Here is a 21,282-nt window from a genome sequence, read left to right as displayed (position 1 = left end):
CGTTGTAGATTCTCTCAAATGTTTCCAATTTAATATGATTTTCCCTCAATTTCAAACATTTTAGCATTGAAGAGTTTTTTTTTTATTACCTTATCAAATTAGTGGGTTGGGTAGGGTTCACTCTCTACGATAGGTGTTCTTTAAGGAATAATCGGACCAGTGGGGGAAAAACTCACTATGACCAATTCTTTAGCTTATAAGACAGATAAAATGCAATGAATAAAGGAAAAGAATGAGTTGGCTAATGCTGTCATTAAATGATCCAACTAATTAAAGTATCCTCTCTTTTTTCCAAAGCAAAGTTGCCGAAGAAAATATAAACCCTTATAAATTGATGTAGTGCTCAATAATTGATGAGACAAATTGAGAAGAAAAATCTTCAATTGTGACTCCTCAACCCACTTGATTCACCCCAACTCAATAATTTTAGCCACCAGTGTGTAGATAACTTAAGCCAAAACAACTCACCAATTCTTTTGGATACCACCTTCCATATATTGATATTGCAAAAGATAGTTAAATTTCATTCCGAAACAATGATCAACAAAGTAGCAGTTCTATTAGTTGTTTTGCTTTTCATCATTGCTGCTTTGGCTTCTGATCCTGATCCAGTAATGGACTTTTGCATAGCCAAATCACCAGACAATAGCTTCAGTTGCAAGAACTCATCTACAGCAACAGTGGAAGATTTCACCTATTCTGGCATAAAGTCTCCTGGGAACTTCAAGCAAACTGGATTCTCTTCTATGGCAGTGAATTCGAATGTCTTTCCGGGTTTGAACACTCTTGGTGTGTCATTTGTGCGAGCAGATTTTGGTGTTGGCGGCGTCAATGTGCCACACTTCCATCCAAGAGCAACAGAGGTTGCTTTTGTGCTGGAAGGAAAAATTTATTCAGGATTTGTGGACACCAACAACAAGGTTTTTGCCAAAGTATTGGAGAAAGGAGAGGTCATGGTGTTCCCAAGAGGCCTAGTGCACTTTCAGATGAATGTTGGAGATAGGCCTGCTACCATTTTGGGCAGTTTTGACAGCCAAAATCCTGGCCTGATGAGGATTCCTAATGCAGTTTTTGGTTCTGACATAAAGGAGGAGCTTTTGGAGAAGGCTTTTGGACTGAGTTCTAAGGAGCTTTCCAAGTTGAAGAAGAGGTTTTCTCCTAGTTAAAATGCATTTTCTGTTTATGGAGACAGTGGAAAATTTAACATGATACCTATTATTGCAGAATGTTGCTGATGATTAGTTGAAAATACCCCCATCAATAGAAAGCTATTGGATTGATTTGTAGTTAATAATTATTTTTTAATAATTCAGCCTTTCTTACTTAAAGGGCTGATTTTAGAGCTAGAGTTATTTAGTATAGAAGTTATTCCATTTTAAAATTTCACTTCCCTTCAGTTAAGGAAGGAGCTTAAGAGGAGTTTGAACTGATTAGAACTTTATTTCCAACTTCTTGCTTTTGTCTTCTGAACATATTCTAAAGTCAATGCAGTCATTGACATTTGGTTCAATTATACACGTTTGGCACAAAAGCTAAAAATCAAAGGAGTGGTTGTGGGCATGTTTCCTATTTGTGTCTTTACTCTTTACTTTTCCATTCTTCTACGCTTTGCTTCTGCCAGGGTGCTTTAATCCAGCAGCATCATTTTAAAGAGTCTGTAACTGCTCCAAAAGCTAATTTGTTAATGATTCCCCTTCCCCTGTTTGGTTGTTTCACCTTTTTGACTGGCATTTTAATTTGCTTTCTCATGTGTATTTAGGTGTCACGCCTTTTGTATTGGAGAACCAAACAAGCCATGACTATAGGATTATAGGTGTCAAACCTCTTCAAAAGGAGAAGGGTGAATAAACTAAACACACTCTTTTTGGCAAAATAAACTTAAAGGAAATTATCCACTTATTTTCTAATATTTTATTTCAAGTTTTCTCCCCCTTTGTTTACATTTAATAAACTGTTTTTTTGAATAAGTTTAAAATCTCAACCTTTTTTTTTGTTTCAATGGAGCAAAAGTGCTTAGGAGGTAATAGGTAGAAGTCATGGAGGTCTCCCTAAGGATCTCTACCTTTGAACCAACCTTAGAAGCCAGCTCAAAAATGCTACCTGTTCTTAAATCTTAAGGTTGTTTGGTTTCTAAGGTGGGGTGGTTTTACATTAACATACTCATTACTAATACATAACACATTTATGCATTTTACATTTCAGTAATCTTTACTTAAAATTACAAACAAAAGGTGATTTGGCTGCTTGTGAAAATCAGAATGACAAATCCAAGCATAGTGTTATTGATCAGATAACATTGATAATAAAAAACACTCAAACAACCTGGTTCTTGGAGGCTCTCTAGATGATAAAAACAAACCCTGATCTAGATGAGTTGTTTAACACTTCATACATTTTGCATAGACATTCTATTAATGTCATAGTTAGATAAATGCACTGAGCATCTCATTCCAAATGTCTGGCACCCCAGGGAGGCACCAATGGCTGCAATCAGAGGAAAGACCTGTGCCTGCTTTCTGCCTCTCTTCACTCATTGCCTTGTTATACACTGAAGGATGTCCATCTCTTCGGAAAGCAGTCATTGTTGTAATGTCTTGCAGATATACTGGAAATCTCATTCTCTTTAGCACTCCTTTTAGCACTACCAGTGGTTCAGGAACGTGTATGTGGCTGAAAAATTGTAATGGCTGCCTCTGCTTATAGCATTTCCAACCATTTAGCCTACATATAAAAATATGAAACAAGAGGAGCTGAGTGTAGCAAAAAATTGATGTATCCAGATCTAAAGTGAGCAATTCACTTTAGAGAATAAAGTAATTTCAATTGTTAATGTGAAAATCATGGCTGATATTATACACACATGCATCACAAATCATGCATGTATTAGAATAGCAACGGTCGATTTTCTCACCAACAACTGAGATTATGCACTTGACTTTTTTGTTTGTTTTAGAGTAACCAAATCCAACAGTTTAGTTTAATTAGGCAATAAAAATATATTGTACCTGTTATGCCTAGGTGACATGCTTCGGAAAATGATTCGGGTTCTTCTAGAGTCCAAATTAAGATCCACCCACCTTGCCCATGTACTGAGTCCTTTCTGATAAGCAACCATAGGATTCATGTTTGTGATGATACTATTTCCCTCCATGTAATAATCCCACCTGATATTAATCAAGACTGAATCCATTAGGATGTGAAAATAGCAAAAAGGTTTGGTACCCTTTGGTGCATTCTTATCTGATGAGGACTTTAGACTATAGAAAATTAGAAATGTCATTATTTACTGAGAATTAAATTATGGAGAGAAGAGAAAAAGATACTACATTCAAGGGGAAGACTAGAGAATGAGAAAGCTTTCTTACGAGCGTGTTTGGCCAGAGTGAGTCCACCAATGGGCTGAATCAAATACAAGAACATCAACTCCTTTCCAATACCTTGCATTTTCTTCAATCAAATCCAGATGTAGAATTCTCTTATTGTCAGCCCCTTTCTTCAGTTCTACCAACAATGGTGCCCAGAAGAACTCAATTGATGTCTCAAAATCCTGTAAGTGAATTATATGGTGTCAGTCATTTTCAAAAGGAAAAGAAGAATAAGCTTTGATTAATTGATTGATGCCATACCATAGCATGGAAAGCCATTGCAGGACCATTATAGGTCACCCATTTTCTATCAGTTGGAATAACTCCTTGAACCAAGCAAACAAGAGATTCCCATTGGTTTCTCATTATGGAATCACCCACCAGCATTATTCTCTTTCTTCTCATTTTACTTAGAAATCCCAGTGCATCAAACCTGTAGGTGTCATAAAAAAGCCAAATTTATATGTAACTTTGGCCAAGAGTGGAATTGATTTACTAACTAATAACCTCCTAAGCTCTCTAGTTGCAAGTAAACGCCTATTTTCCAACTGAATTTTGAGCTTTAGTAATTCTATTTTCGAGATTACAATAGCAAATAAAGAGGAAAAAAAATATATTCTTCATGCATGCATATAAAAGTAATAATAATAATAATAATAATAATAATATGGTGGCGATGTGAACAATTGTCCAAGTTTAGATAATATAAACACCTTGGGATGGAACAACCAAATGGCTTCCACTTCCACTTCTCATAGTCAGAATCTGGCCTTCCATTCTTTTGACAAGCAACTGCAGTGCTGAGATAGGGACAATTGGAATCATAGAGAGGGTAAGATTGATCAAAAACCCATTTTCCAACAGAGTAGTCACATTTTTTCCAAGTATCTCTCCGGGTTCTTACAATGTTAATGTCTTCAGTTTCCATGTCAGTCCAGCTGGGCTCATCCTCTGGGTTGATCAGTGAAAATGTGCAGTGGAAGAAGCTTAGCAAGATGCTGCAGAAGAGAAAGGACAGCAAGTGAAGCTTTGGTTTTGCCATGGAAGCACAAGGTGAGAGCATAATGTGAATGGTCCCAATGGAGGGAAGGCCTTTGTAATTTAGAAGGGCCTTATGTTGAAAAAAAGTGTTTCATCATGGCATGACTTCCGGTGGTGTGGACCATGGAAATATGTTACTTTCACTTGTTGACATTGCCCTAGACTGTGGTAATTGATATCTGTAGCACTTTTCTTCTTTCTTACTACAAATGCCGCGTACCTTTATACTTCTCTAATGAGTAGATTGATCTTTAGAACATAGAGCAAGTAGTATATTTGACTGATATGGACAGCATTTGCTTTTGCTTAATAGATTGATACATTGAAGTAGTAGTGGAAAACGATTTAAGGAGAAATCTTAAACTTGTTGCCACTAATTGATATTATTTGAATTTTTTTATATAATCAGGTTAATGATCATTCATACAAAAGGAAGTCAAAATAAATCAAGGGTAATTCACTTAATTATTGAGGCTTATTACACTTTTTTTTGTCTAATCTAATATGTTAGACATCTATTAGTATAGATCCAAATCCTTACGGTCCATTGATGGGAATATGATTGTTAAAATAGACATTTATTAACAAATATATGCTAACTTCTCCAAACCCCTTTTGCAAGCGCTTTACCCGTTTAGAACCACATTTCGACCTAGTGATTGGAGGAAAAGACTTATAATCAATGGAGATTGACATCCAACCATTTCCAAGACAGGTTACACAGTTCATGGTTGTTATTTTGGTACATGGTTTTTATTATCATATATGATGCCTTTCAATTGTTTACATCATCTAGGCACAGACAACGTTCACGTGAAGCTGTTGATGTAAGTTTTGCGCTGCTGCTTGTGAGAGGAAAAATAGATAACGGGACAGATGGCATGTTTTCTGTCATGCAAAAATAAGCAATATGTAGCTAGACATCAACGTGTTAGGATTGATAAAAAGGGCTCTTCACATTTAATGTCTCAACCAACTGAACCAAGTAATGCTTCTGGTTACTTAACCATGGGTAGCTTATCAAACCAGTGCGGTGCTTTCCCCTTCCATTTTGCTCTAGTGCTTACTTGGCGAGTTATAGCATTGACATCGAGTTTCAATGTTGAAATGCATGTACTTCTGCATAACAGGGGTTCTGCTTGGCTACTTGGTTACATTACATGCATGTAGGTTTGAACAAAATGTTACGGTTGAGGGTCCATAAGGTGAATGAGCATCTTTTTAAGCCAAGTACGATGGAATAAAATGGAACACTTGATCAAAATATAGCAAAGTAGGGAGAATTGTTCAGATAAAAACTGACAAGTTTAACTCGCAAGCTCAAATGAATTGAAGGTATTTTGCTCAATTCAAAAAAAGGAGCGAGACTTATTTTTCTCCAACAAAATAGCCCAACTAGATCTGAAACAAAAATTACAGATACCTAAACAAACACATACTGCGAACTAGGAGTAACGAATCATCATGCCACGAGTAGCATGGGCTTCCTTGAAAGGGTCCTCTAGTCAAAATATTTTGGGCTCAAAAAGCCAGCTAGTGAAGCCCAACGAAAAATAGATCAACCACCAGAATGTTTCCCATGAACTTACTTGGGAAGCCCAGTTTCATCGTTCAGAAGTGCTTGAATGCTATCAGAAAGCAAAACAGGTCCCCTTCCAGGTCTGGTACATATGAAGTAACTGACATCCCCCTTGTATTTTTGTGATGGAATATTATCTTTAATTTCTGGAGGTGGCGGCAAAGCTTCTACATCCTGTATTCCATTGATCCCAGCATCTTTTGCAATTGACTTGTCCCCAATAATGTAACTGAAGGAAGTGTGTATTGCAGGTAACTAAGAAATTCAAAACATTGACAAAAATCTAAGAATAGTATGCATGCAACTTGCAAAACTTAGAACCTGCTGAGGTCATCTGAATTTGGAGGGAAGTAGTAAAGCAGCCTCTGAATCAAAGAGGTAGCAGCATTCCTGTTGCGTGCAATTAGAACAGCATTTGGCCCCGCATCAAATGTATAAGCTACCTGCAAGTCAAAATTATTAAATATTTAAATAGAAATATAGAGATTTATACACATTTGTTTGTTTACATGAGCCCGTGTAATTATCACAACTAAAAAAGATGTATATATACACATTATTCAAATGGGGGTTATACGAAAGTTTGATGTGGTGCAGGGGCATGGCATAATGACACAGGAAACTCAGTTATGGAATAGTAGTGAAGTGGAAAATGCTTCACAAAATTTGGAGAACAAAGAGAATAGGTCAAATCAATCCCCAAATAATAATAATAACAGTTCTCAAATCATTCAACTGTTTTATGAAGCTTGTGGATATATTTTTTCCAAAGTATATATATGATATGATCATATATGATTATAATTTGACCAAATGAAAGAAAGCAAAAAGATTTGTCCACTACGTTTGAACTTGAAAATAATTAATTTTCTTTTAATTTGAGATAAACTTCACAAATATTGACCATTGGAATGAACTGTTCTACATATGACACTATAATATGGCCAATTAAGTAATTCAAACCTGGGGAGCTTCTTCTGAACGGTTCCACTTTTCAACGATGCTGATTATTCTGAAGAGAAAATGCACCATCAATAGTAAATTAGAAAAGAGCTGTGCCAGACTTGTGATCTAATCACATAGACATAATAGTAATAGCCAACTCTTGCAATTATCAACAACTACCTGTGTGATGTATCGTTCATGTAAAATATAGGGGGGCATGTGTCCAGGCAGACTGCATGAAACTGGTTGCTATCAGCACAGGTCAATTGCGAAAAAGATGCAAAATCACGATTTTTAATGGCTTCTTCCATTTGCAATATCCGCTTTGGCACAATTTCCTATTTCAGTCAAAATGAGTAAATAAACAAAATAAAAAATAGTCAAAACTAAATCACCATTGTTTACTTATTTATATAACAGGCAGTGAACAGCAGTGTACAGTCCAGTAAACTTTCATGCATTCATAATTAATAACTAGTGTTTGCATTCAAATGTTGAAATTGGTAGAGAAACAGGGGAAAATAAATTCCATTTTTAACAATAGTAAGTAGCGTAGCTTGGTGCGGACAAAATGTATTGGAATAACAATTTTCTCTGTGATTTTAGTAATCAGAAGCTCATAATGTCAAGATTCTAGGGAAAAAAACACAAGGGGATCCCCTTTCTATAGTGGTAAAGGGGTGTATTTGGGTAATTAACTCAATTAAGCACTTACTCGACAAGAGCTTATTCATAAGTGTAATTATGAAAGCTTATTGAAATAAGTTACAGAACTTGATTTGTTAAGCTTCTCCACAAAACTTATTGAAATAAGCTAATAAGAACTTGTGGGAGGGCCACACAAGTCGTTTTTATATATCCAAATCAACTTCATTGAAGATCTACCCAAACACCCCCTAAATAAGGAATGTCTGTATTCTAACTATAAAAAAATCTACATGGTTGGTGGTGCAAAACTTGTACGGAGGGATGAAGTACCTTTGCCCTGTGTTGTAAAAGCAAACTTGTTTCAACACTCTCACGCATTCCAGTGGTGCTACTTGTTTCCTTCTGCCGTGAACTAACCTATAAATAGATAACAACATGGGAAAATTGAGTAATGTATGCATATGAGATGATAGAGTAAAGCATATACACACTGCCAATATGAAATAGAAACATGTCATTGACAAAAAAAAAAAAATAGCATGGCTTAGACAGCTCTCTCTTATTTAACCATCAGCACATTCTACAACTGAAGGCTTAAACCCTCTATTATTGGAGGCATAAGTAGCAAGATGGCAATGAGAGTCATGCCATGTATGACAGACAGAAGAGGAGGAGCAGTCATGGAAGAAGTTGATGATGTGGCAATGGTGAGAGTTAAAGCCATCTCTTCAAAGTTCAGCACAGCAGGAAGCAAACTGCTGAACTTTTACCTTAATATCACTAAATTTAGTATATTTTATGATTAAATTATAGATGTATGCAGGTAACTTGAATATATAAAGAAAAATGATATGATATCAAATAATAAGGAAGCATTAAAACTAGTATGCAGTATTGAATAATGAAAAACTAGACAGACCATAACAAAATTAGGAAATACTAAAAACAGCCATAAAATAAAATGCAAACACCTGACTTACATTGCTATACCAATGTTGCAAAAACTTAACCATACATGATATGGACATATAAAATCTAGAGTTCTTTGATGGGATAAAAACAAGTAACAGATTTCAAGCATATGGAGTTCTATGATCTGAAGAAAGCACATATTCCAATTGCTAATACGATTATTATCAGGTTGGCAAACTGAGAAATCATAACAACAGCACTTTTAGTGGAAAAAGTCCAAATCAAAGTTTAGTTATATTTAGCAAATAATAAAGACAAAATGAACTGATTACAAAAAAACTTGAAAGAAAGAAATAGGAAACTGGAAAACGCAAGCTATGGGCTATACATAAATGACCACAGCAGACCATTTTTATTGAAATGTATTATAGGTCAGTCAATAGCAAACTCATCCATTCAATTAAATAAGACCAAGTGTCATACCACGGCAATAACAATAACAAGATCATCCCAGTGCTTTTCATCAGTAAGTTGAACTGCAAGACTATCACTGCCATTATCCTCCTACAAATGTAGAAAAATAGAAATTACAAATGGATTCTCGGACAACATGGTGCAGTATCAAAATATAAAATAGGAAATAAATAAACTTACTTTTCCCATTATCCACTTGACAAATCCCCCAAATAAGCTGCGGCAAGCACTACCTGATCCTTGCCTGTGCATAATGACAATTTTCACAAGTGTTACCAACGTGTTATTAAAATTCAAAGTGTCCAAATGAAGCCATCACACCTCCCAAAATTAAAGCCAATATAAAGACCTTGCGATAGCAGATAGTTGGCTTTCATCTTCTTTGACATTCATTAGCTTCCCAAGGGCATAAGCTGCAAATAGAAGACAAAATCATCAAGACAGGTGGTAACTAATATTACGCCCAATATAAAATTAACAAGCACCAAGAACCTTGCAGTTTCAAATAAGAAAGCATGGAAACTAGATCGAGATTGCAGTAGAGTGAACAAAACTAAAATTTGAATATCTACAGTTAACTCCAAAGAATATAATGTTAGAAGCAATGTTCAAAAACTTCTTGAATGAACAATAAGACTACGACTCTATGAATTCAATCCTAAGGAATAAAACATACTTCATGAAATTAGCCTGTTTGTCCAGGAAAACATACTTTCATAAGCTACTTTTTAATTCACTTTTTTAGTCCCTCAATTATGGCTGACATACACTGCAATTCAAGCTAATTGTTAATGGAGTCCAGTATCCACATGAAATTATATCATATCAGTACCAACAACAATTTCGTTTTCTTATCAAGTTTATTTATCACCACCTTGCCATATTTGCTCTAGAATAACCAATGCCCTGTTTGATTCAACCTGCTAAAGCAGGCAACCAATCACGACCAGATTTGATGGATTGACCCAAGCAACCGGACATTAAGTTCAAAGTACAGAAAACTGATAATTTTAAAATATAGAAAACTGCCCAAATCCTGGGCAGTAGTAGCCACTAATGCAACCCACTCAGTCGTCCCATCTACCGAATGAAAGAAAGCTCAAACAGAAATTCAAGATTAACATGTGTATTACCAAGGCATGCAAAACCGGCAGCTGATGAAGCCAGTCCTGCTGCAGTAGGGAAGTTGTTGTACGAAGCAATGTGTACATGCAATTTGCCCCAATCCTCCTTTGTGATCTTTATACCCTTTGTTTCATCCTCAACATCACAAGCACGAGCACGGATCTCCCTTAAACAGCTCTGGAACCTGCCCCCAGAAAGAGAAATCTCCTACACTAACCAGCGTAACCAAATTCCATGAATCAAAAAACAGAAAGAAGCAGAATAACAAATCTCCAAGCCACTATTCAAGAAAGAAGAAAATAAATCAATTTAAGAAAAATAAAATAAATCAACCATCTCCCTCGATTATGCAAAAAAAAAAAAATTATGAAAAAGTTTAATTCATTTGATCTTCGTTGATTTGCTTCCTTTTGTTCTCATATACGTGTTTATGAAGAAATTCATCCAAGATTCACTCTAAATCCGTTTGAAGCGTAATCTTCTGCATTACTTGTTTACATTATATGGCTTCCAATAGATCCGAATGAAAATGCTGATTTATTCCCACTCAAGAGAAGAATAAAATATACCTTTCCATTGAGCCACATGCGATCTTGGTGGAAAGCGGGACTGACGGCAGCAGTGGTAGTGGTGCAGAGGTGGCTGGGATCGAGAGTGACACTGATACTGTCGTTAATCGGTAAGATGAGGGTTTCGTCTCTTTTCCCCCAATACTTGATAACGGCAATGTTGGTTGGTGTCTGTGCAGTGACCATGAACACCCAGTTTTGCGACTCACTCGCCATCATCTGAATCTCAGAAATCAATGTTGTGTGGGAAGGGAATGGAAGGAGTATTAGTATTATATAGCAATGACACCAAAGGAAGGAAGAAAAACCAAACAAACTCAAGCCTCTCACCGTTATACTTTCTTCTGCCAAACCAAACCAAAACCTAACTCTATGATTGATTAATTTTCCAACGGCTTTACTGTTCTCATTTCATTTTCATTCATAAATAAATATAAATGCTTCCCTAATCCCTGTAGTCCTTCTTCATTTTATTCCCCATCAACAACACCGCTCTTTAATTTTAACCTTATTAATTGCAGTTCTAATATCTAGCCCTCTTACATTATCTTATGCATTACTGCACCATATATAAAACCCATTTTTTTTTAAATTTAATATAAGTACCGCCTCAATTTCATTATAATTGTCATGCTTGAAGAAAAATTTTGTCAAAAATAATTGTTATTTTAATTTTTTAATATAATATTAATTACTTTTTTTCTTTTATGTTCGTTATGATATTAATGATATGGGTTAAAAAAACAAAAAAATAAATTAATAATAATAGGTCAATTTTGTAAAATTATTATTCTTTTCATTTATTTATTGTTTTTTCTTAATTTATATAAAACAACCTAAAACTAAATATCTTAAATTTGTATTATAATGAGACGGAGGAACTAATTTGTATCGTAATAAATTCTTCTTAGTTATTGATAATTTTTTATTAAAAAAATATTGAGGTTCAAGTTAAAACTAAAGATCTTAAAAATAATGAATTACAAGAAGAGATGCAAAATTAAGTTGAATCATTCAATTGGTACTAAAAATATAAGATGTTATATCATTTGAGCCGGAAAAAAAAACGATATATCATATATTAGAAACATATTTAAATTTTAAAAATTATAAATCAGTTTGTGATATTTAGTTGTAAGCTATTAAACGAGTTTAGTTAATACTAAAAACATGAGATGATATATCATATTCATAATATAAGCATATTTGAAATTTGAAGATAAAATATATATTTGAATTGATTTATCCTATTCAGTTTGAATTTGTTAAACAGCTCAGAGATATTAAAAACATGAAATAGTATACCAGATAAATGTCGGGATAATGAAATTCATCACTTTCAACGCAAAGTGAATGTGAAGGAAATCAGAGACATGAATAAACAAATAGTCGATAAATTATTATCACATAGTTTTATATGTATATAGGTTTATTTTATTTATTTGTAGTTAATTTTTTTGACTGCATTTATTGTTATTAATTAAAAATATAAATAAATATAAATATTTTAGTCAAAAGTAATTAATGCAAGTTATAATTAGAAAAAGTTTTATGAAAAGGGCAAATAAAATTCTTAAAAAATATATCTTATACAGATTTAGTTTTCATATTTTATTATTATCATATAATAGATTTTAAATATTTATGGATTTTGATAATAATTGTTCTCTGTTTAAAAATATAATTGACCAGCTTTAAAGAAATCTCATTTCATAATCTTCGAAATCTTATTTAAAAGATTTGAAGTTAATTCTAATTGGATCAACATAATGTTAAGCAATTTTCGTATACTTAAAAAAATCAAAGCTAACTCCTATCTTTAAATTAAAACTTTATTCACGAGGACATTTGCTTATTGAAATTCAGGTAATGTTTGATTTAGTTTGTTTTGGATTTTTGTCTTTAAAAGAAAATGTTGAGTTTTATTGTTCAAAATATTTTAAAAAAAAATAGATATAGCTTTTATAATAATGCCATAAGTCATACTGAATTATATATGCACCGAAAATTTTAAAACTGAATTATTCTAATATATATCGTTTATAATTTTAAATACTTTTTTACGTTTTGTATTTTAAATATTTTGAAACTGAACTATATGTCATACCTTTTTTTTTTTTTTTATCGTTTTCATTTACCCAGTGAGCAGTGTTTTATGGTACACAAATATTATAACGAATTTACCCGAATTCAAAGTAGAGAATTTTTATTGGTTGTTACCTCTGTTCCATTTTTTTTAGGTTTATGGATTTGATACAGAAATTAAAAAAATACAATTAATATTTTAGATTTTATAAAAGTTATTATGCAAATTTTCTCATATATCTATTTTTTCATATCAATTAGATTCTCTTTCACATATATTTTTCATTTTATTTTTTCTCTTCACAATAAATTTTTTTTATTAAAAGAATTAGGTGAGTTAGATCTTAAAAGTTCTACTGATCTCAAAATTAAATTTTTTTTATAAAAATACTTCCAGATTATATTATAGATAATTTATTATTAATAAAATTTTCGTGTCAATATTTAATATTTAATAGTGAGATTCAAACTCACATCTTCAAGGCATATGAAGTCAATCTTACTAATTTGATGAATTTTTGTTTGTTCCACAGGTTAAAAATATAACAGCATAAATGCTTAATGTTTTATTAATACTGTAAAGTGATAAATAAAATGAAATAATTTTTTACTAAAATGTCAAACAAAGTCAGATAAAAAGAGTGATTAATTAACTAAGCACGTGACATAATTTAATTTAATTTCGTACAATTTAGCATTTTCTTTTACCTAATTTATAAATTATAAATATGGGAGCACGGGATACATGCGACAAGTTGGTGGACATAGGACAGAATTTTATCACGGTGTTATCTTGCTCGTGGTACACGAGGACACAGCAAAAGTAAATAGAAAATGGACATAAGGAGGAAGGTGTTGCGCGTGGTACAGAGTTTACTTAAAATAAAAGATTTTGTGGTAGGGCGTGTTTGTTAGGATGGGTGAAAATAAGAAATAGGAGGACCCGAATTTGATTTTAGCATAATACTACATTGGAAAATGATGAAGAGTTTTAAGAATGATTAATTTTCAGAGTCTTATAGTCCATCTAAATGATTAATGATTGTGAAGATACTTTGGAATCCCGTTGAGAATTAGAAGCCAAAAATCTTGCCTTCCAAACAAAAGAAAAAAGCCAAAAATCCTAATTATTATGATTAAAAAAAAGAAAGAGAAAAAATAGTGATAGTAAGATTATTCGGTTTAGCATAAAAAGAGAGGAGAAAAATGAGATTAGTGATAATAAGACATCTAATTGAATTCTTGAACATGAAAACCTATTGTTGCTCACCAAAATCATTTCCTCCGACTATACTGCACTATAGTTGGATAGGCACCAGAAAGAAAATTGTTGATTATAGGATTTTATTTTTTCCCAGCAAAATGATGGTTACCAAAAGAAAAGTTTATCCTACAAGAATTGAAGTTTGACGTTAAATAGAAATAAGCAAGTTGAGCAATGAAGAAGACTCACAGAAATTGATATCACGTTCAATTGTGATGTGCTTGTAGCCCATTGAAATCAACAGTACCAATCATATTGGTCCAGGAGGTGTTTTCGTCATATTTTGTGTGAGATGCACAATTTCCAATATTTTTCATATAGTGGAATCAAGGGTTTGCCCCCCTTTTCTCAAGCAGGTGGCCATAGTAGGGATGATTGTGGAGCTTATTGCAAGGAACTGGACTTTGTCTTTTGGATTGGTCTAATTGTAAAGAAAGTGAATCATTTAGTATTTTACTATTTCTATAAAAAAAAATCATGTACATAATACTTTTTTATATTAGTACCAGCTCAAATTTCAAACAAGTTAAACTGGCAAAACAGTCTTCATATCCTTGTGCATTGTTCTAATGACAGTAGTAACCTGCTCAGTCTGATCTTCATTGGAGCATGCTGCAAGAAGTACCTTAGCTGTTCCCCCATCTGGGTAACAACCATCATCAATCATTTCTTCAAATATTTCTAAGCACTTTAAGTAAAGCTTTTTTTTAGAGTAGGCTCCAATACGAGAAGTCCAAGTCACCACATCAGGTTTTAAACCTTTGCTAGGAAGCAATTGAAACAAGTCTTCCATTCTCTCAATAAATCCTGCTTGACCATACCTATTTATCAAGATATTGTATGTACTAATATCAGCTACATATGATCCTTTTTCCATCACTCTCAGAACTTCTTCCATCTTTCCAAATTGGCCTAACCGTCCATACAAGTTCAGCATGCTGTTGAGAACATAAGTGTCTAGTTTCAGACCAGATTTACACATTTGGTTAAGAATCTCCTCACATTTATTCACACTGCCCATTTTGGAATAGGCAGACAGAAGAACCATGTGGGACTTCATTGTTGGTGTTATTCCCACTCTTTTCATATCTTTAAAAACAGCTTCAGCATCTGAATTTCATTCATAAGGTTGTGAAGGGAAAAAAACATGTATCAGACCAGTAAAGTAGATAAAGAGGCAAAAAGCACACTAAAAAATATAAATTGACTGAACCAAGAATTATCTTCCTTCGTCAATATTTTTATAGTGTGACTTGTGTAAAGCCAAAGAGTTTATAAGACATAACTTGAAAGAAGTTCGAGGATTAACATGAATCATGGTTATCACGTGTCAAAATTTTCTGCATCCTCACTTCAGTGTATCTTTTAAGTGTACAAACCCAGATCAAGATTTTGAAGTTGAGAATTCAGAATTGAATAATTAGCACCAAACTTCTAGAGATTTGACCTTTTTTATGTGCTGAAAAATAGAGATTTTTTCTTGGTGGGGTGGTATTTGAAGTAATGTTAATTGCAGACAAGATAATAGAAATTTTTGGAATCAATTCATAAGATTTTCTTATAAACCATTTGATTAACAAAACAAAATCATAACTTCCAAGAGAAGGTAATTACCATCTTGAAAACCTGCTTTCCCATATGCATCTACCAAGATATTATATGAGGCTCTATCTGGTTCACATCCCATGTGCTGCATTAGTGAAAAAATTTCTGCAGCTCCGTAAGGATAACCTGCACGACTGTTGGGAGAAGAAAATTCTTGATTTTTTCCTAGATATGAAACCATTAGATTAATAACAGAAAACACTAAACAAATGGAATGGCCAGAACTAGAACACACATCAGCTCAGCAAAGGTAAACCAATCCCAAGGCACATTAGACAGAAACAGCTTTTATAAAAGGCCATCAGCCTAGCACGGTAGCACTTAAATCTCCTATTTTAAACCTTCTAACACATTATAGCTGAACTTTTTTAATCATCTATCCAAATAATGTGACAAAGCCTATTTGATATGACCATTTATCTAATCGTATAAGCCCACAGCATTTCTTAGGTTTCTTTTGAAGAACATCTAAAATATCATGCATTCATGGTTATCTAAAAGAGAAGTGGATAGAGTAAAACAGATTAAAAGCCATCCTACTTAACAACCTGTAAGCTTCCATGAGGGCATTATAAGCATATACATCAGGTTCAAGTCCAGCTTCTTGCATCTGCTCGAACACTTCCTCTGCTTTCTCACATAGTCCTTCTCTCGCAAATGCATTCACCAGAGCAGTATATGTGCAAATATTAGGTTTGCAATCATGGCTCATCATTTCATGGAACAATTTTAAGGCCATAAAGGATTTACCAGCCTGCATACATTTCAAATTTTACAAATATTATTATGTTATGACTGCACTGTCAAGAGTTTTCCATGCTAAATCTATCTGTTCATTATTTGCACGTTATTTCTAACCATTTCATCCTACATTATGTTGTCTCTAACCAAGCGTCAACCTTTATGACATGAAAAATTGTCATTTTTCTAGTTGTGAAGGTCAGCAACAATTACACACATTTGGTTTAGTTGAAGACAGTTACAAAATTTGATGCCTATTTTGTAATCTATCAGATCAGAATCATACAGAAAATGTAAAAAGTAAAATTTTAGACTGAAAACAAAGAATCTTAGTAAGCTCACCTTTCCATATAAATTTATCAACATGGTATAAGTTTCAGTAGTTGGCTTGCAGGCATCCTTCTTCATCCTTTTGAAAATCTCTTCTGCTTTGTCAGAATTTCCTCCTTTCATTAATCCGTTTATATAAGCATTGTATACAACTGCACCTGGATTATTCATTCTCATATATGGTTAGCTATTTTAAAGGATCAAATTTCCAGTTATCTTAAATTTAAGCACATATAAGTTTTGCATAAAAAAGTTACAGGGTAAAGTTGGAATAACCCCACTAAATGCAGAAGAAAACCAAAGTTGCTGAAAGCATGATACATACAGACACAGTGAACTTATCACTTCCTCCAACATCTCATCTCTTAGTGTGTGTTTGGTTGTGGATAAATATGAGAGAAAGGGAGAGAAAATTTTAAAATTATGTGTGGGTCCCATACCTCTTTCTCTCTACTTTAATTCAAATATTTCTACTTTAATGCTTGAAATCTAAAATTGGATATTCACCAAGTCATTGCACAGAAAAGTTGGCACAATAACCTTTTCACTATCCAAGGCTGCCAGCAACCTTATCGAAATTAGTCTCCCACCAACATGAAAATAACTATTTCTGATATTGTACAAGTGACCAACACATAATAGAACTTCTGCAACATATCTAGTTAGCATGTTTAACTTAGCCATGAACCTTGAGGAGTCAGGGGAAAGAGCAATGAAATGGCTTTTGTTGTATATAAATTAATAATGAAATAAATTACTAGTGTAATTTGGCAGTGTCCTTTGAGTTTTAAATACTAAGATTACCTGCATTGTCCAGGTCCTCAAAATCAGAGTTGGAAATTTTTTAACATTTTGAGAATAACAAGCCCCATTTCAATATCAACCTTATCATGTCAAATCCACAATCTTTGATTATATTTCTTTTTCAGCATGTGTGGACGAACAAGTTAATTCAGAAACATACTTGAGGGAAGGCCATAATTTCGCATTTCGGCAAAGACTGCTTCAGCTTTTTCTAGCAGCCCAGATATGCAGTAGGCCTTTATAAGAAGGGCATAAGTATCTTCGGTAGGAATGCATCTAGCCTCAAGAAGCTGCAGATAGGTGGATTCTGCCTCCTTGTATAGAAGCTTTTGCCCAAAAGCTTCTATGAGTAAATTATAGCAGATTACATCTGGCTTAAAGGAGCTCCTTAGCAGTATCCATCTACATATCTGTACAGTTTTTTTCTGTTATGACGGGCAACACAAATCCACTAGCCAATCCCAAAATAAATTAAGAATTGCAATAAACAAAAACAAAAAATTAGTGTCATAATATTGCCCAAGTGAACATGAACATGAATGCATGATGGATTCAATGGTGTACAAGTGACACATGAACATGAATGCATGATGGATTCAATGGTGAAACGTTACAAGAGATAAGTCAACCTTCACGCTTCAAATAATTCGACTGATAAAAACTGTACCAGTAAGGTAAATTTGCTAGAAGCGAGTGAAACAAATATCATCATTACTAAACACTATCAGAAAGACAGACACCACATTTTTTTTTAGAATAATTAATTTACAAGGTAGCACTACTTCAAAAAGAAAACTAAAATTTGAGTGTGGAGTTACAATACATCACTACCAGTTGAAGATAAAATGGGTTAAGAAATGTCTACACTAAGAATTGGTATCCGTATTATCTTTATATAATGTTATAGATTTTCAGAAAAATCATTAGGCATTCCATTGAATAATTCTGAAAAGAGATAAATTAGTTTTTGAAGTTAAGAAGTTAGAAGGGCAACCAGGGATGAGTTTCTCACCGAAATGATTGAATCCCACTGTTTCCTCATCCGAAGTTGAACAGCCACAGTGAAAATATCATCCCATGCATCAAGAGTGGGAGGAAGCATGTCCAAAGAACCCCAAATGCTCTCACTCTCCACACCCTTTTCAACATAGTCCAGAATCTGCTGTGCAGTTGGACTCAGCACAGGAAAAATCCCATCAACAAACCCAGAACCGTATTTCCATCCTCGTCCTCTCAAAGAACCACCTGTCCATATGTAAAACAACACACTTTTCAAACATGACACACACGTTTCAATGAGCTAGTGAGGAAACTCATGTTCCATGATGTGTTAATTACATTTTTTCCTTGACACTTTTTTGTGATTGAAGTTCCTTAATCTGCCATTTTTGTCAATATAAACGCTGTCTCTTTTGAACTTCTCCAAAGCCACGCTATTGGAATCATTTGCTTTCCATTCAGAATCATTCATGCAAGCTCTTGGTTCTATAAGTGTGTGGCTTAGTGTGCAGATAGAATTTAACCTGCAGATAAGTAAGGCATTAGTTAAAGTTTCAGTGCCACTTAAAAGTGAAGTTACAAAGATGTCATGTTATGTGACAATGCAACGGGCCATGTCCAAAGTCCAAACGTGGGTGAGAAGAATGGAACACAAAATTCAAATGAAGAAAAGTGGAATAAAGCTTACATGAAGGAACGTAGGAGAAGGTCCGAGTGTGGATAATGAATGATAGGATTTTATTTTTTTAAGGCGAAAAAAAAAACGGGCCTTAATTTTCTGCTTTTGATAAGAATGGACTAACGAGAAATATCCATGAAAATATCTTGGGGCGGATTCAGAAGGGCCGAGCCTAACAATGTACCATGAAAGCATGTAGCATGAAACGATTGGTAACATTTTTTAACAGAGTGATCATTGATCATTACTAGTACCAAAATGGAGTAAAATTCCTAAAATTGTGGGACGCTGTTATAAACTTATAATAGTTCCGGAAATTTAAAAAAATGTCAAATAAAATTTGTTAATCATTATTTTTTTAAAAAAAAGTAAATCATATTAGTTATTGTCACTAAATTTATTAGGGAGTATAATGATAATAAGTTAATTCAAAGGATTGACACAATGGTCTAAGGTAAGGTCCATTGTGTTCACATGGGAGGAACAATTTATTTGATAAGAGTTTTTTTATGTATAAAATTCTTTTGATCACGCACAACAAGTGAAATGAGTCTTTGACCCACTAGGTTGGGAGACCCTTATGGTCTTTGATTCGGGATAAAAAAGAATGACTAAAATATATTTTAGATCCATAATAAATATTTTGAATTTTGTATTTGTTACCTAATAATTTTTTTTTGCATTAAATCCTAATAACACAACAATTTTTTTTGTTCATGACATCTTTTTTAGTCTCTAATAAATTAATGAATTTTGTATTTGTTTCTTAATAAAAAAAATTCATTTGTTATTAGTATTTTTCAAAAAAATAAAAACATATGAATTTTTTTACGAGGGAAAAAACATAAATTTTATTAATTTATTTAAAATTAAAAAAAAATGCGAAGGACCAAAAATAAAATTTTTGTTTTATCATGAAAAAAAAACAAAAAGTTAAATTATTAACAACAAACACAAAATTTATATATTTATTAAGAATCACTAACATATTTTAACTAAAAAATAATGATAATTACTTGTAAAATTTAATGATTAAAATGATAATATATTACAAAATAGAATGAGAGTAACTTTTATTTAAGAAATTGATTTGATATTTTTCTTAATTTCAAAGATTAATATAGTTAAGTCTTATAATTTTAAGTACAAAAATGAGCGTTTAAACATCAGAAACCTTACACATTTAAAATTGATCATAATCTAAACTCAAAGAAACGAATATAAAAACATGATCTGAGAGATTCTGTTATAGCTGATCGAATATAAAAAAAACAGTGAGGACCTAGGAGTGGAGGATATCGTGTATTAATTTCAAGAGAATCAAGAAAAAGAATCGAGTCATTGGAGAAGAGAATGGAATCGCGAGTGAAGTTGTTGGAGATCGAACATGCTCGCTTCTTTGGAGGCGCAAGAAAACCGCATAATGAGGATGGAAGAGTTAATGCAAACGCAAACCAAAACGCGCACACCAGCAAAAGGAGGAAGATTAATTGTTGGAGGAGGGGCTCTTTGTTCCTACGTTCGATGGGATAACTTATCCCTATGCGTGGATCAACAGCATGAAAAGGAACAGCATTAAGGTTACAAGTCGTGTTCCTAGCCATGGCAGCACTTCTAAAAGAAGTGCTTTTTACGACGGTTCTGAAGAACTCTTTAGGACAGTTTTAAGGAATAGCATTATGCAGACATCAGTTTTAATTTGGAAATCCGCTTCACTGAACCCAACTTGGAGTGCCTTCAAAACTACAGTGACAAGAAGGTTTGGACCCTGCGTGACACCGAGCCCGCACGATGTTGTGTCGAGGCTGAAACAAAAAAGCACAGAATAGTACTGAGAGAGTGCTAGTCCTTTCGTAGGAGAATCAAACCATGAACTACTTGAGGGTACTTTCTTGAACGACAAGTCAGGAATAAGATGTGTGTTGAAGCCATGGATATTGCTCAGTTGATGGATGAAAACAATCAGCCCCAGAAACAAGATTTAGGATTGCAATACTAGCTAGTTTTTATGAAGCTCTAATGGTATGCTTCATTATTCATTTTGATGTTGTTGAGCATGGCTCTTATGTAATTAGTTTGATTTTATGAATTGTCAGTGTTTGATGGCACATTCGTTT

General features: G+C 33.5%; 4 protein-coding genes across 5 annotated transcripts; 1 reads left to right on the top strand and 3 right to left on the bottom strand.

The window, feature by feature from the left end:
• Positions 1 to 289: 289 nt before the first annotated feature.
• On the top strand, positions 290 to 1,563 carry LOC114403728 (germin-like protein subfamily 3 member 2). Its single transcript, XM_028366852.1, has one exon. It carries the CDS (start codon positions 537 to 539, stop codon positions 1,164 to 1,166), a length of 630 nt encoding a protein of 209 aa, XP_028222653.1. The 5' UTR covers positions 290 to 536; the 3' UTR covers positions 1,167 to 1,563.
• Positions 1,564 to 2,207: 644 nt separating this feature from the next.
• On the bottom strand, positions 2,208 to 4,597 carry LOC114403727 (protein trichome birefringence-like 36). Its single transcript, XM_028366851.1, has 5 exons — positions 4,079 to 4,597; positions 3,627 to 3,798; positions 3,366 to 3,547; positions 3,006 to 3,164; positions 2,208 to 2,721 (listed from the first exon to the last, which is right to left on the bottom strand). The coding sequence occupies exons 1-5, from the start codon at positions 4,426 to 4,428 to the stop codon at positions 2,424 to 2,426; spliced, it is 1,161 nt and encodes a 386-aa protein (XP_028222652.1). The 5' UTR covers positions 4,429 to 4,597; the 3' UTR covers positions 2,208 to 2,423.
• A 1,045-nt stretch (positions 4,598 to 5,642) lies between these two features.
• Positions 5,643 to 11,123, bottom strand: LOC114403726 (diphosphomevalonate decarboxylase MVD2, peroxisomal-like). Its single transcript, XM_028366850.1, has 11 exons — positions 10,989 to 11,123; positions 10,659 to 10,877; positions 10,098 to 10,296; positions 9,314 to 9,377; positions 9,145 to 9,208; positions 8,974 to 9,054; positions 7,909 to 7,995; positions 7,111 to 7,268; positions 6,949 to 6,997; positions 6,307 to 6,428; positions 5,643 to 6,214 (listed from the first exon to the last, which is right to left on the bottom strand). The coding sequence occupies exons 2-11, from the start codon at positions 10,875 to 10,877 to the stop codon at positions 5,992 to 5,994; spliced, it is 1,266 nt and encodes a 421-aa protein (XP_028222651.1). The 5' UTR covers positions 10,989 to 11,123; the 3' UTR covers positions 5,643 to 5,991.
• Positions 11,124 to 14,192: 3,069 nt separating this feature from the next.
• LOC114401314 (pentatricopeptide repeat-containing protein At2g35130) lies at positions 14,193 to 19,281 on the bottom strand. Of its 2 annotated transcripts, XM_028363805.1 has the most exons (8): positions 19,175 to 19,281; positions 18,826 to 19,010; positions 18,500 to 18,732; positions 17,648 to 17,897; positions 16,696 to 16,841; positions 16,161 to 16,366; positions 15,622 to 15,746; positions 14,193 to 15,117 (listed from the first exon to the last, which is right to left on the bottom strand). In XM_028363805.1, coding segments are annotated over exons 1-8 (1,731 nt in total). In that variant the 5' UTR covers positions 19,177 to 19,281; the 3' UTR covers positions 14,193 to 14,533. The 2 variants fall into 2 exon arrangements, with proteins under 2 accessions (XP_028219606.1, XP_028219607.1); XM_028363806.1 differs by lacking the exon at positions 19,175 to 19,281 and having other exon boundaries at positions 18,826 to 19,130.
• Between the last annotated feature and the right edge of the window lie 2,001 nt (positions 19,282 to 21,282).

This window comes from Glycine soja, chromosome 20 (genome assembly GCF_004193775.1).
Source record: "Glycine soja cultivar W05 chromosome 20, ASM419377v2, whole genome shotgun sequence".
Classification (NCBI taxonomy): domain Eukaryota; kingdom Viridiplantae; phylum Streptophyta; class Magnoliopsida; order Fabales; family Fabaceae; genus Glycine; species Glycine soja.
The sequence above is the reverse complement of the archived record's forward strand: the minus strand, read 5'-3'. Positions and strand labels throughout refer to the sequence as shown.

Excerpts from the sequence above, each read along its gene's own strand:
- LOC114403728 (XM_028366852.1), top strand. The coding sequence starts at position 537 with ATGATCAACAAAGTAGCAGTTCTATTAGTTGTTTTGCTTTTCATCATT.
- LOC114403727 (XM_028366851.1), bottom strand. The coding sequence starts at position 4,428 with ATGCTCTCACCTTGTGCTTCCATGGCAAAACCAAAGCTTCACTTGCTG. Across the intron at positions 3,548-3,626 it reads CAATGGCTTTCCATGCTATG|GATTTTGAGACATCAATTGA; the intron begins GTATGGCATCAA and ends ATTCACTTACAG. Across the intron at positions 2,722-3,005 it reads ATGTCACCTAGGCATAACAG|GCTAAATGGTTGGAAATGCT; the intron begins GTACAATATATT and ends TTTTATATGTAG.
- LOC114403726 (XM_028366850.1), bottom strand. The coding sequence starts at position 10,877 with ATGATGGCGAGTGAGTCGCAAAACTGGGTGTTCATGGTCACTGCACAG. Across the intron at positions 9,378-10,097 it reads TGCCGGTTTTGCATGCCTTG|CTTATGCCCTTGGGAAGCTA; the intron begins GTAATACACATG and ends TTCTATTTGCAG. Across the intron at positions 9,209-9,313 it reads CAACTATCTGCTATCGCAAG|GCAAGGATCAGGTAGTGCTT; the intron begins GTCTTTATATTG and ends CATTATGCACAG.
- LOC114401314 (XM_028363805.1), bottom strand. Across the intron at positions 17,898-18,499 it reads AGTGGGATTCAATCATTTCG|ATATGTAGATGGATACTGCT; the intron begins GTGAGAAACTCA and ends AAAACTGTACAG. Across the intron at positions 15,747-16,160 it reads GCCCTCATGGAAGCTTACAG|TCGTGCAGGTTATCCTTACG; the intron begins GTTGTTAAGTAG and ends TTCTCCCAACAG.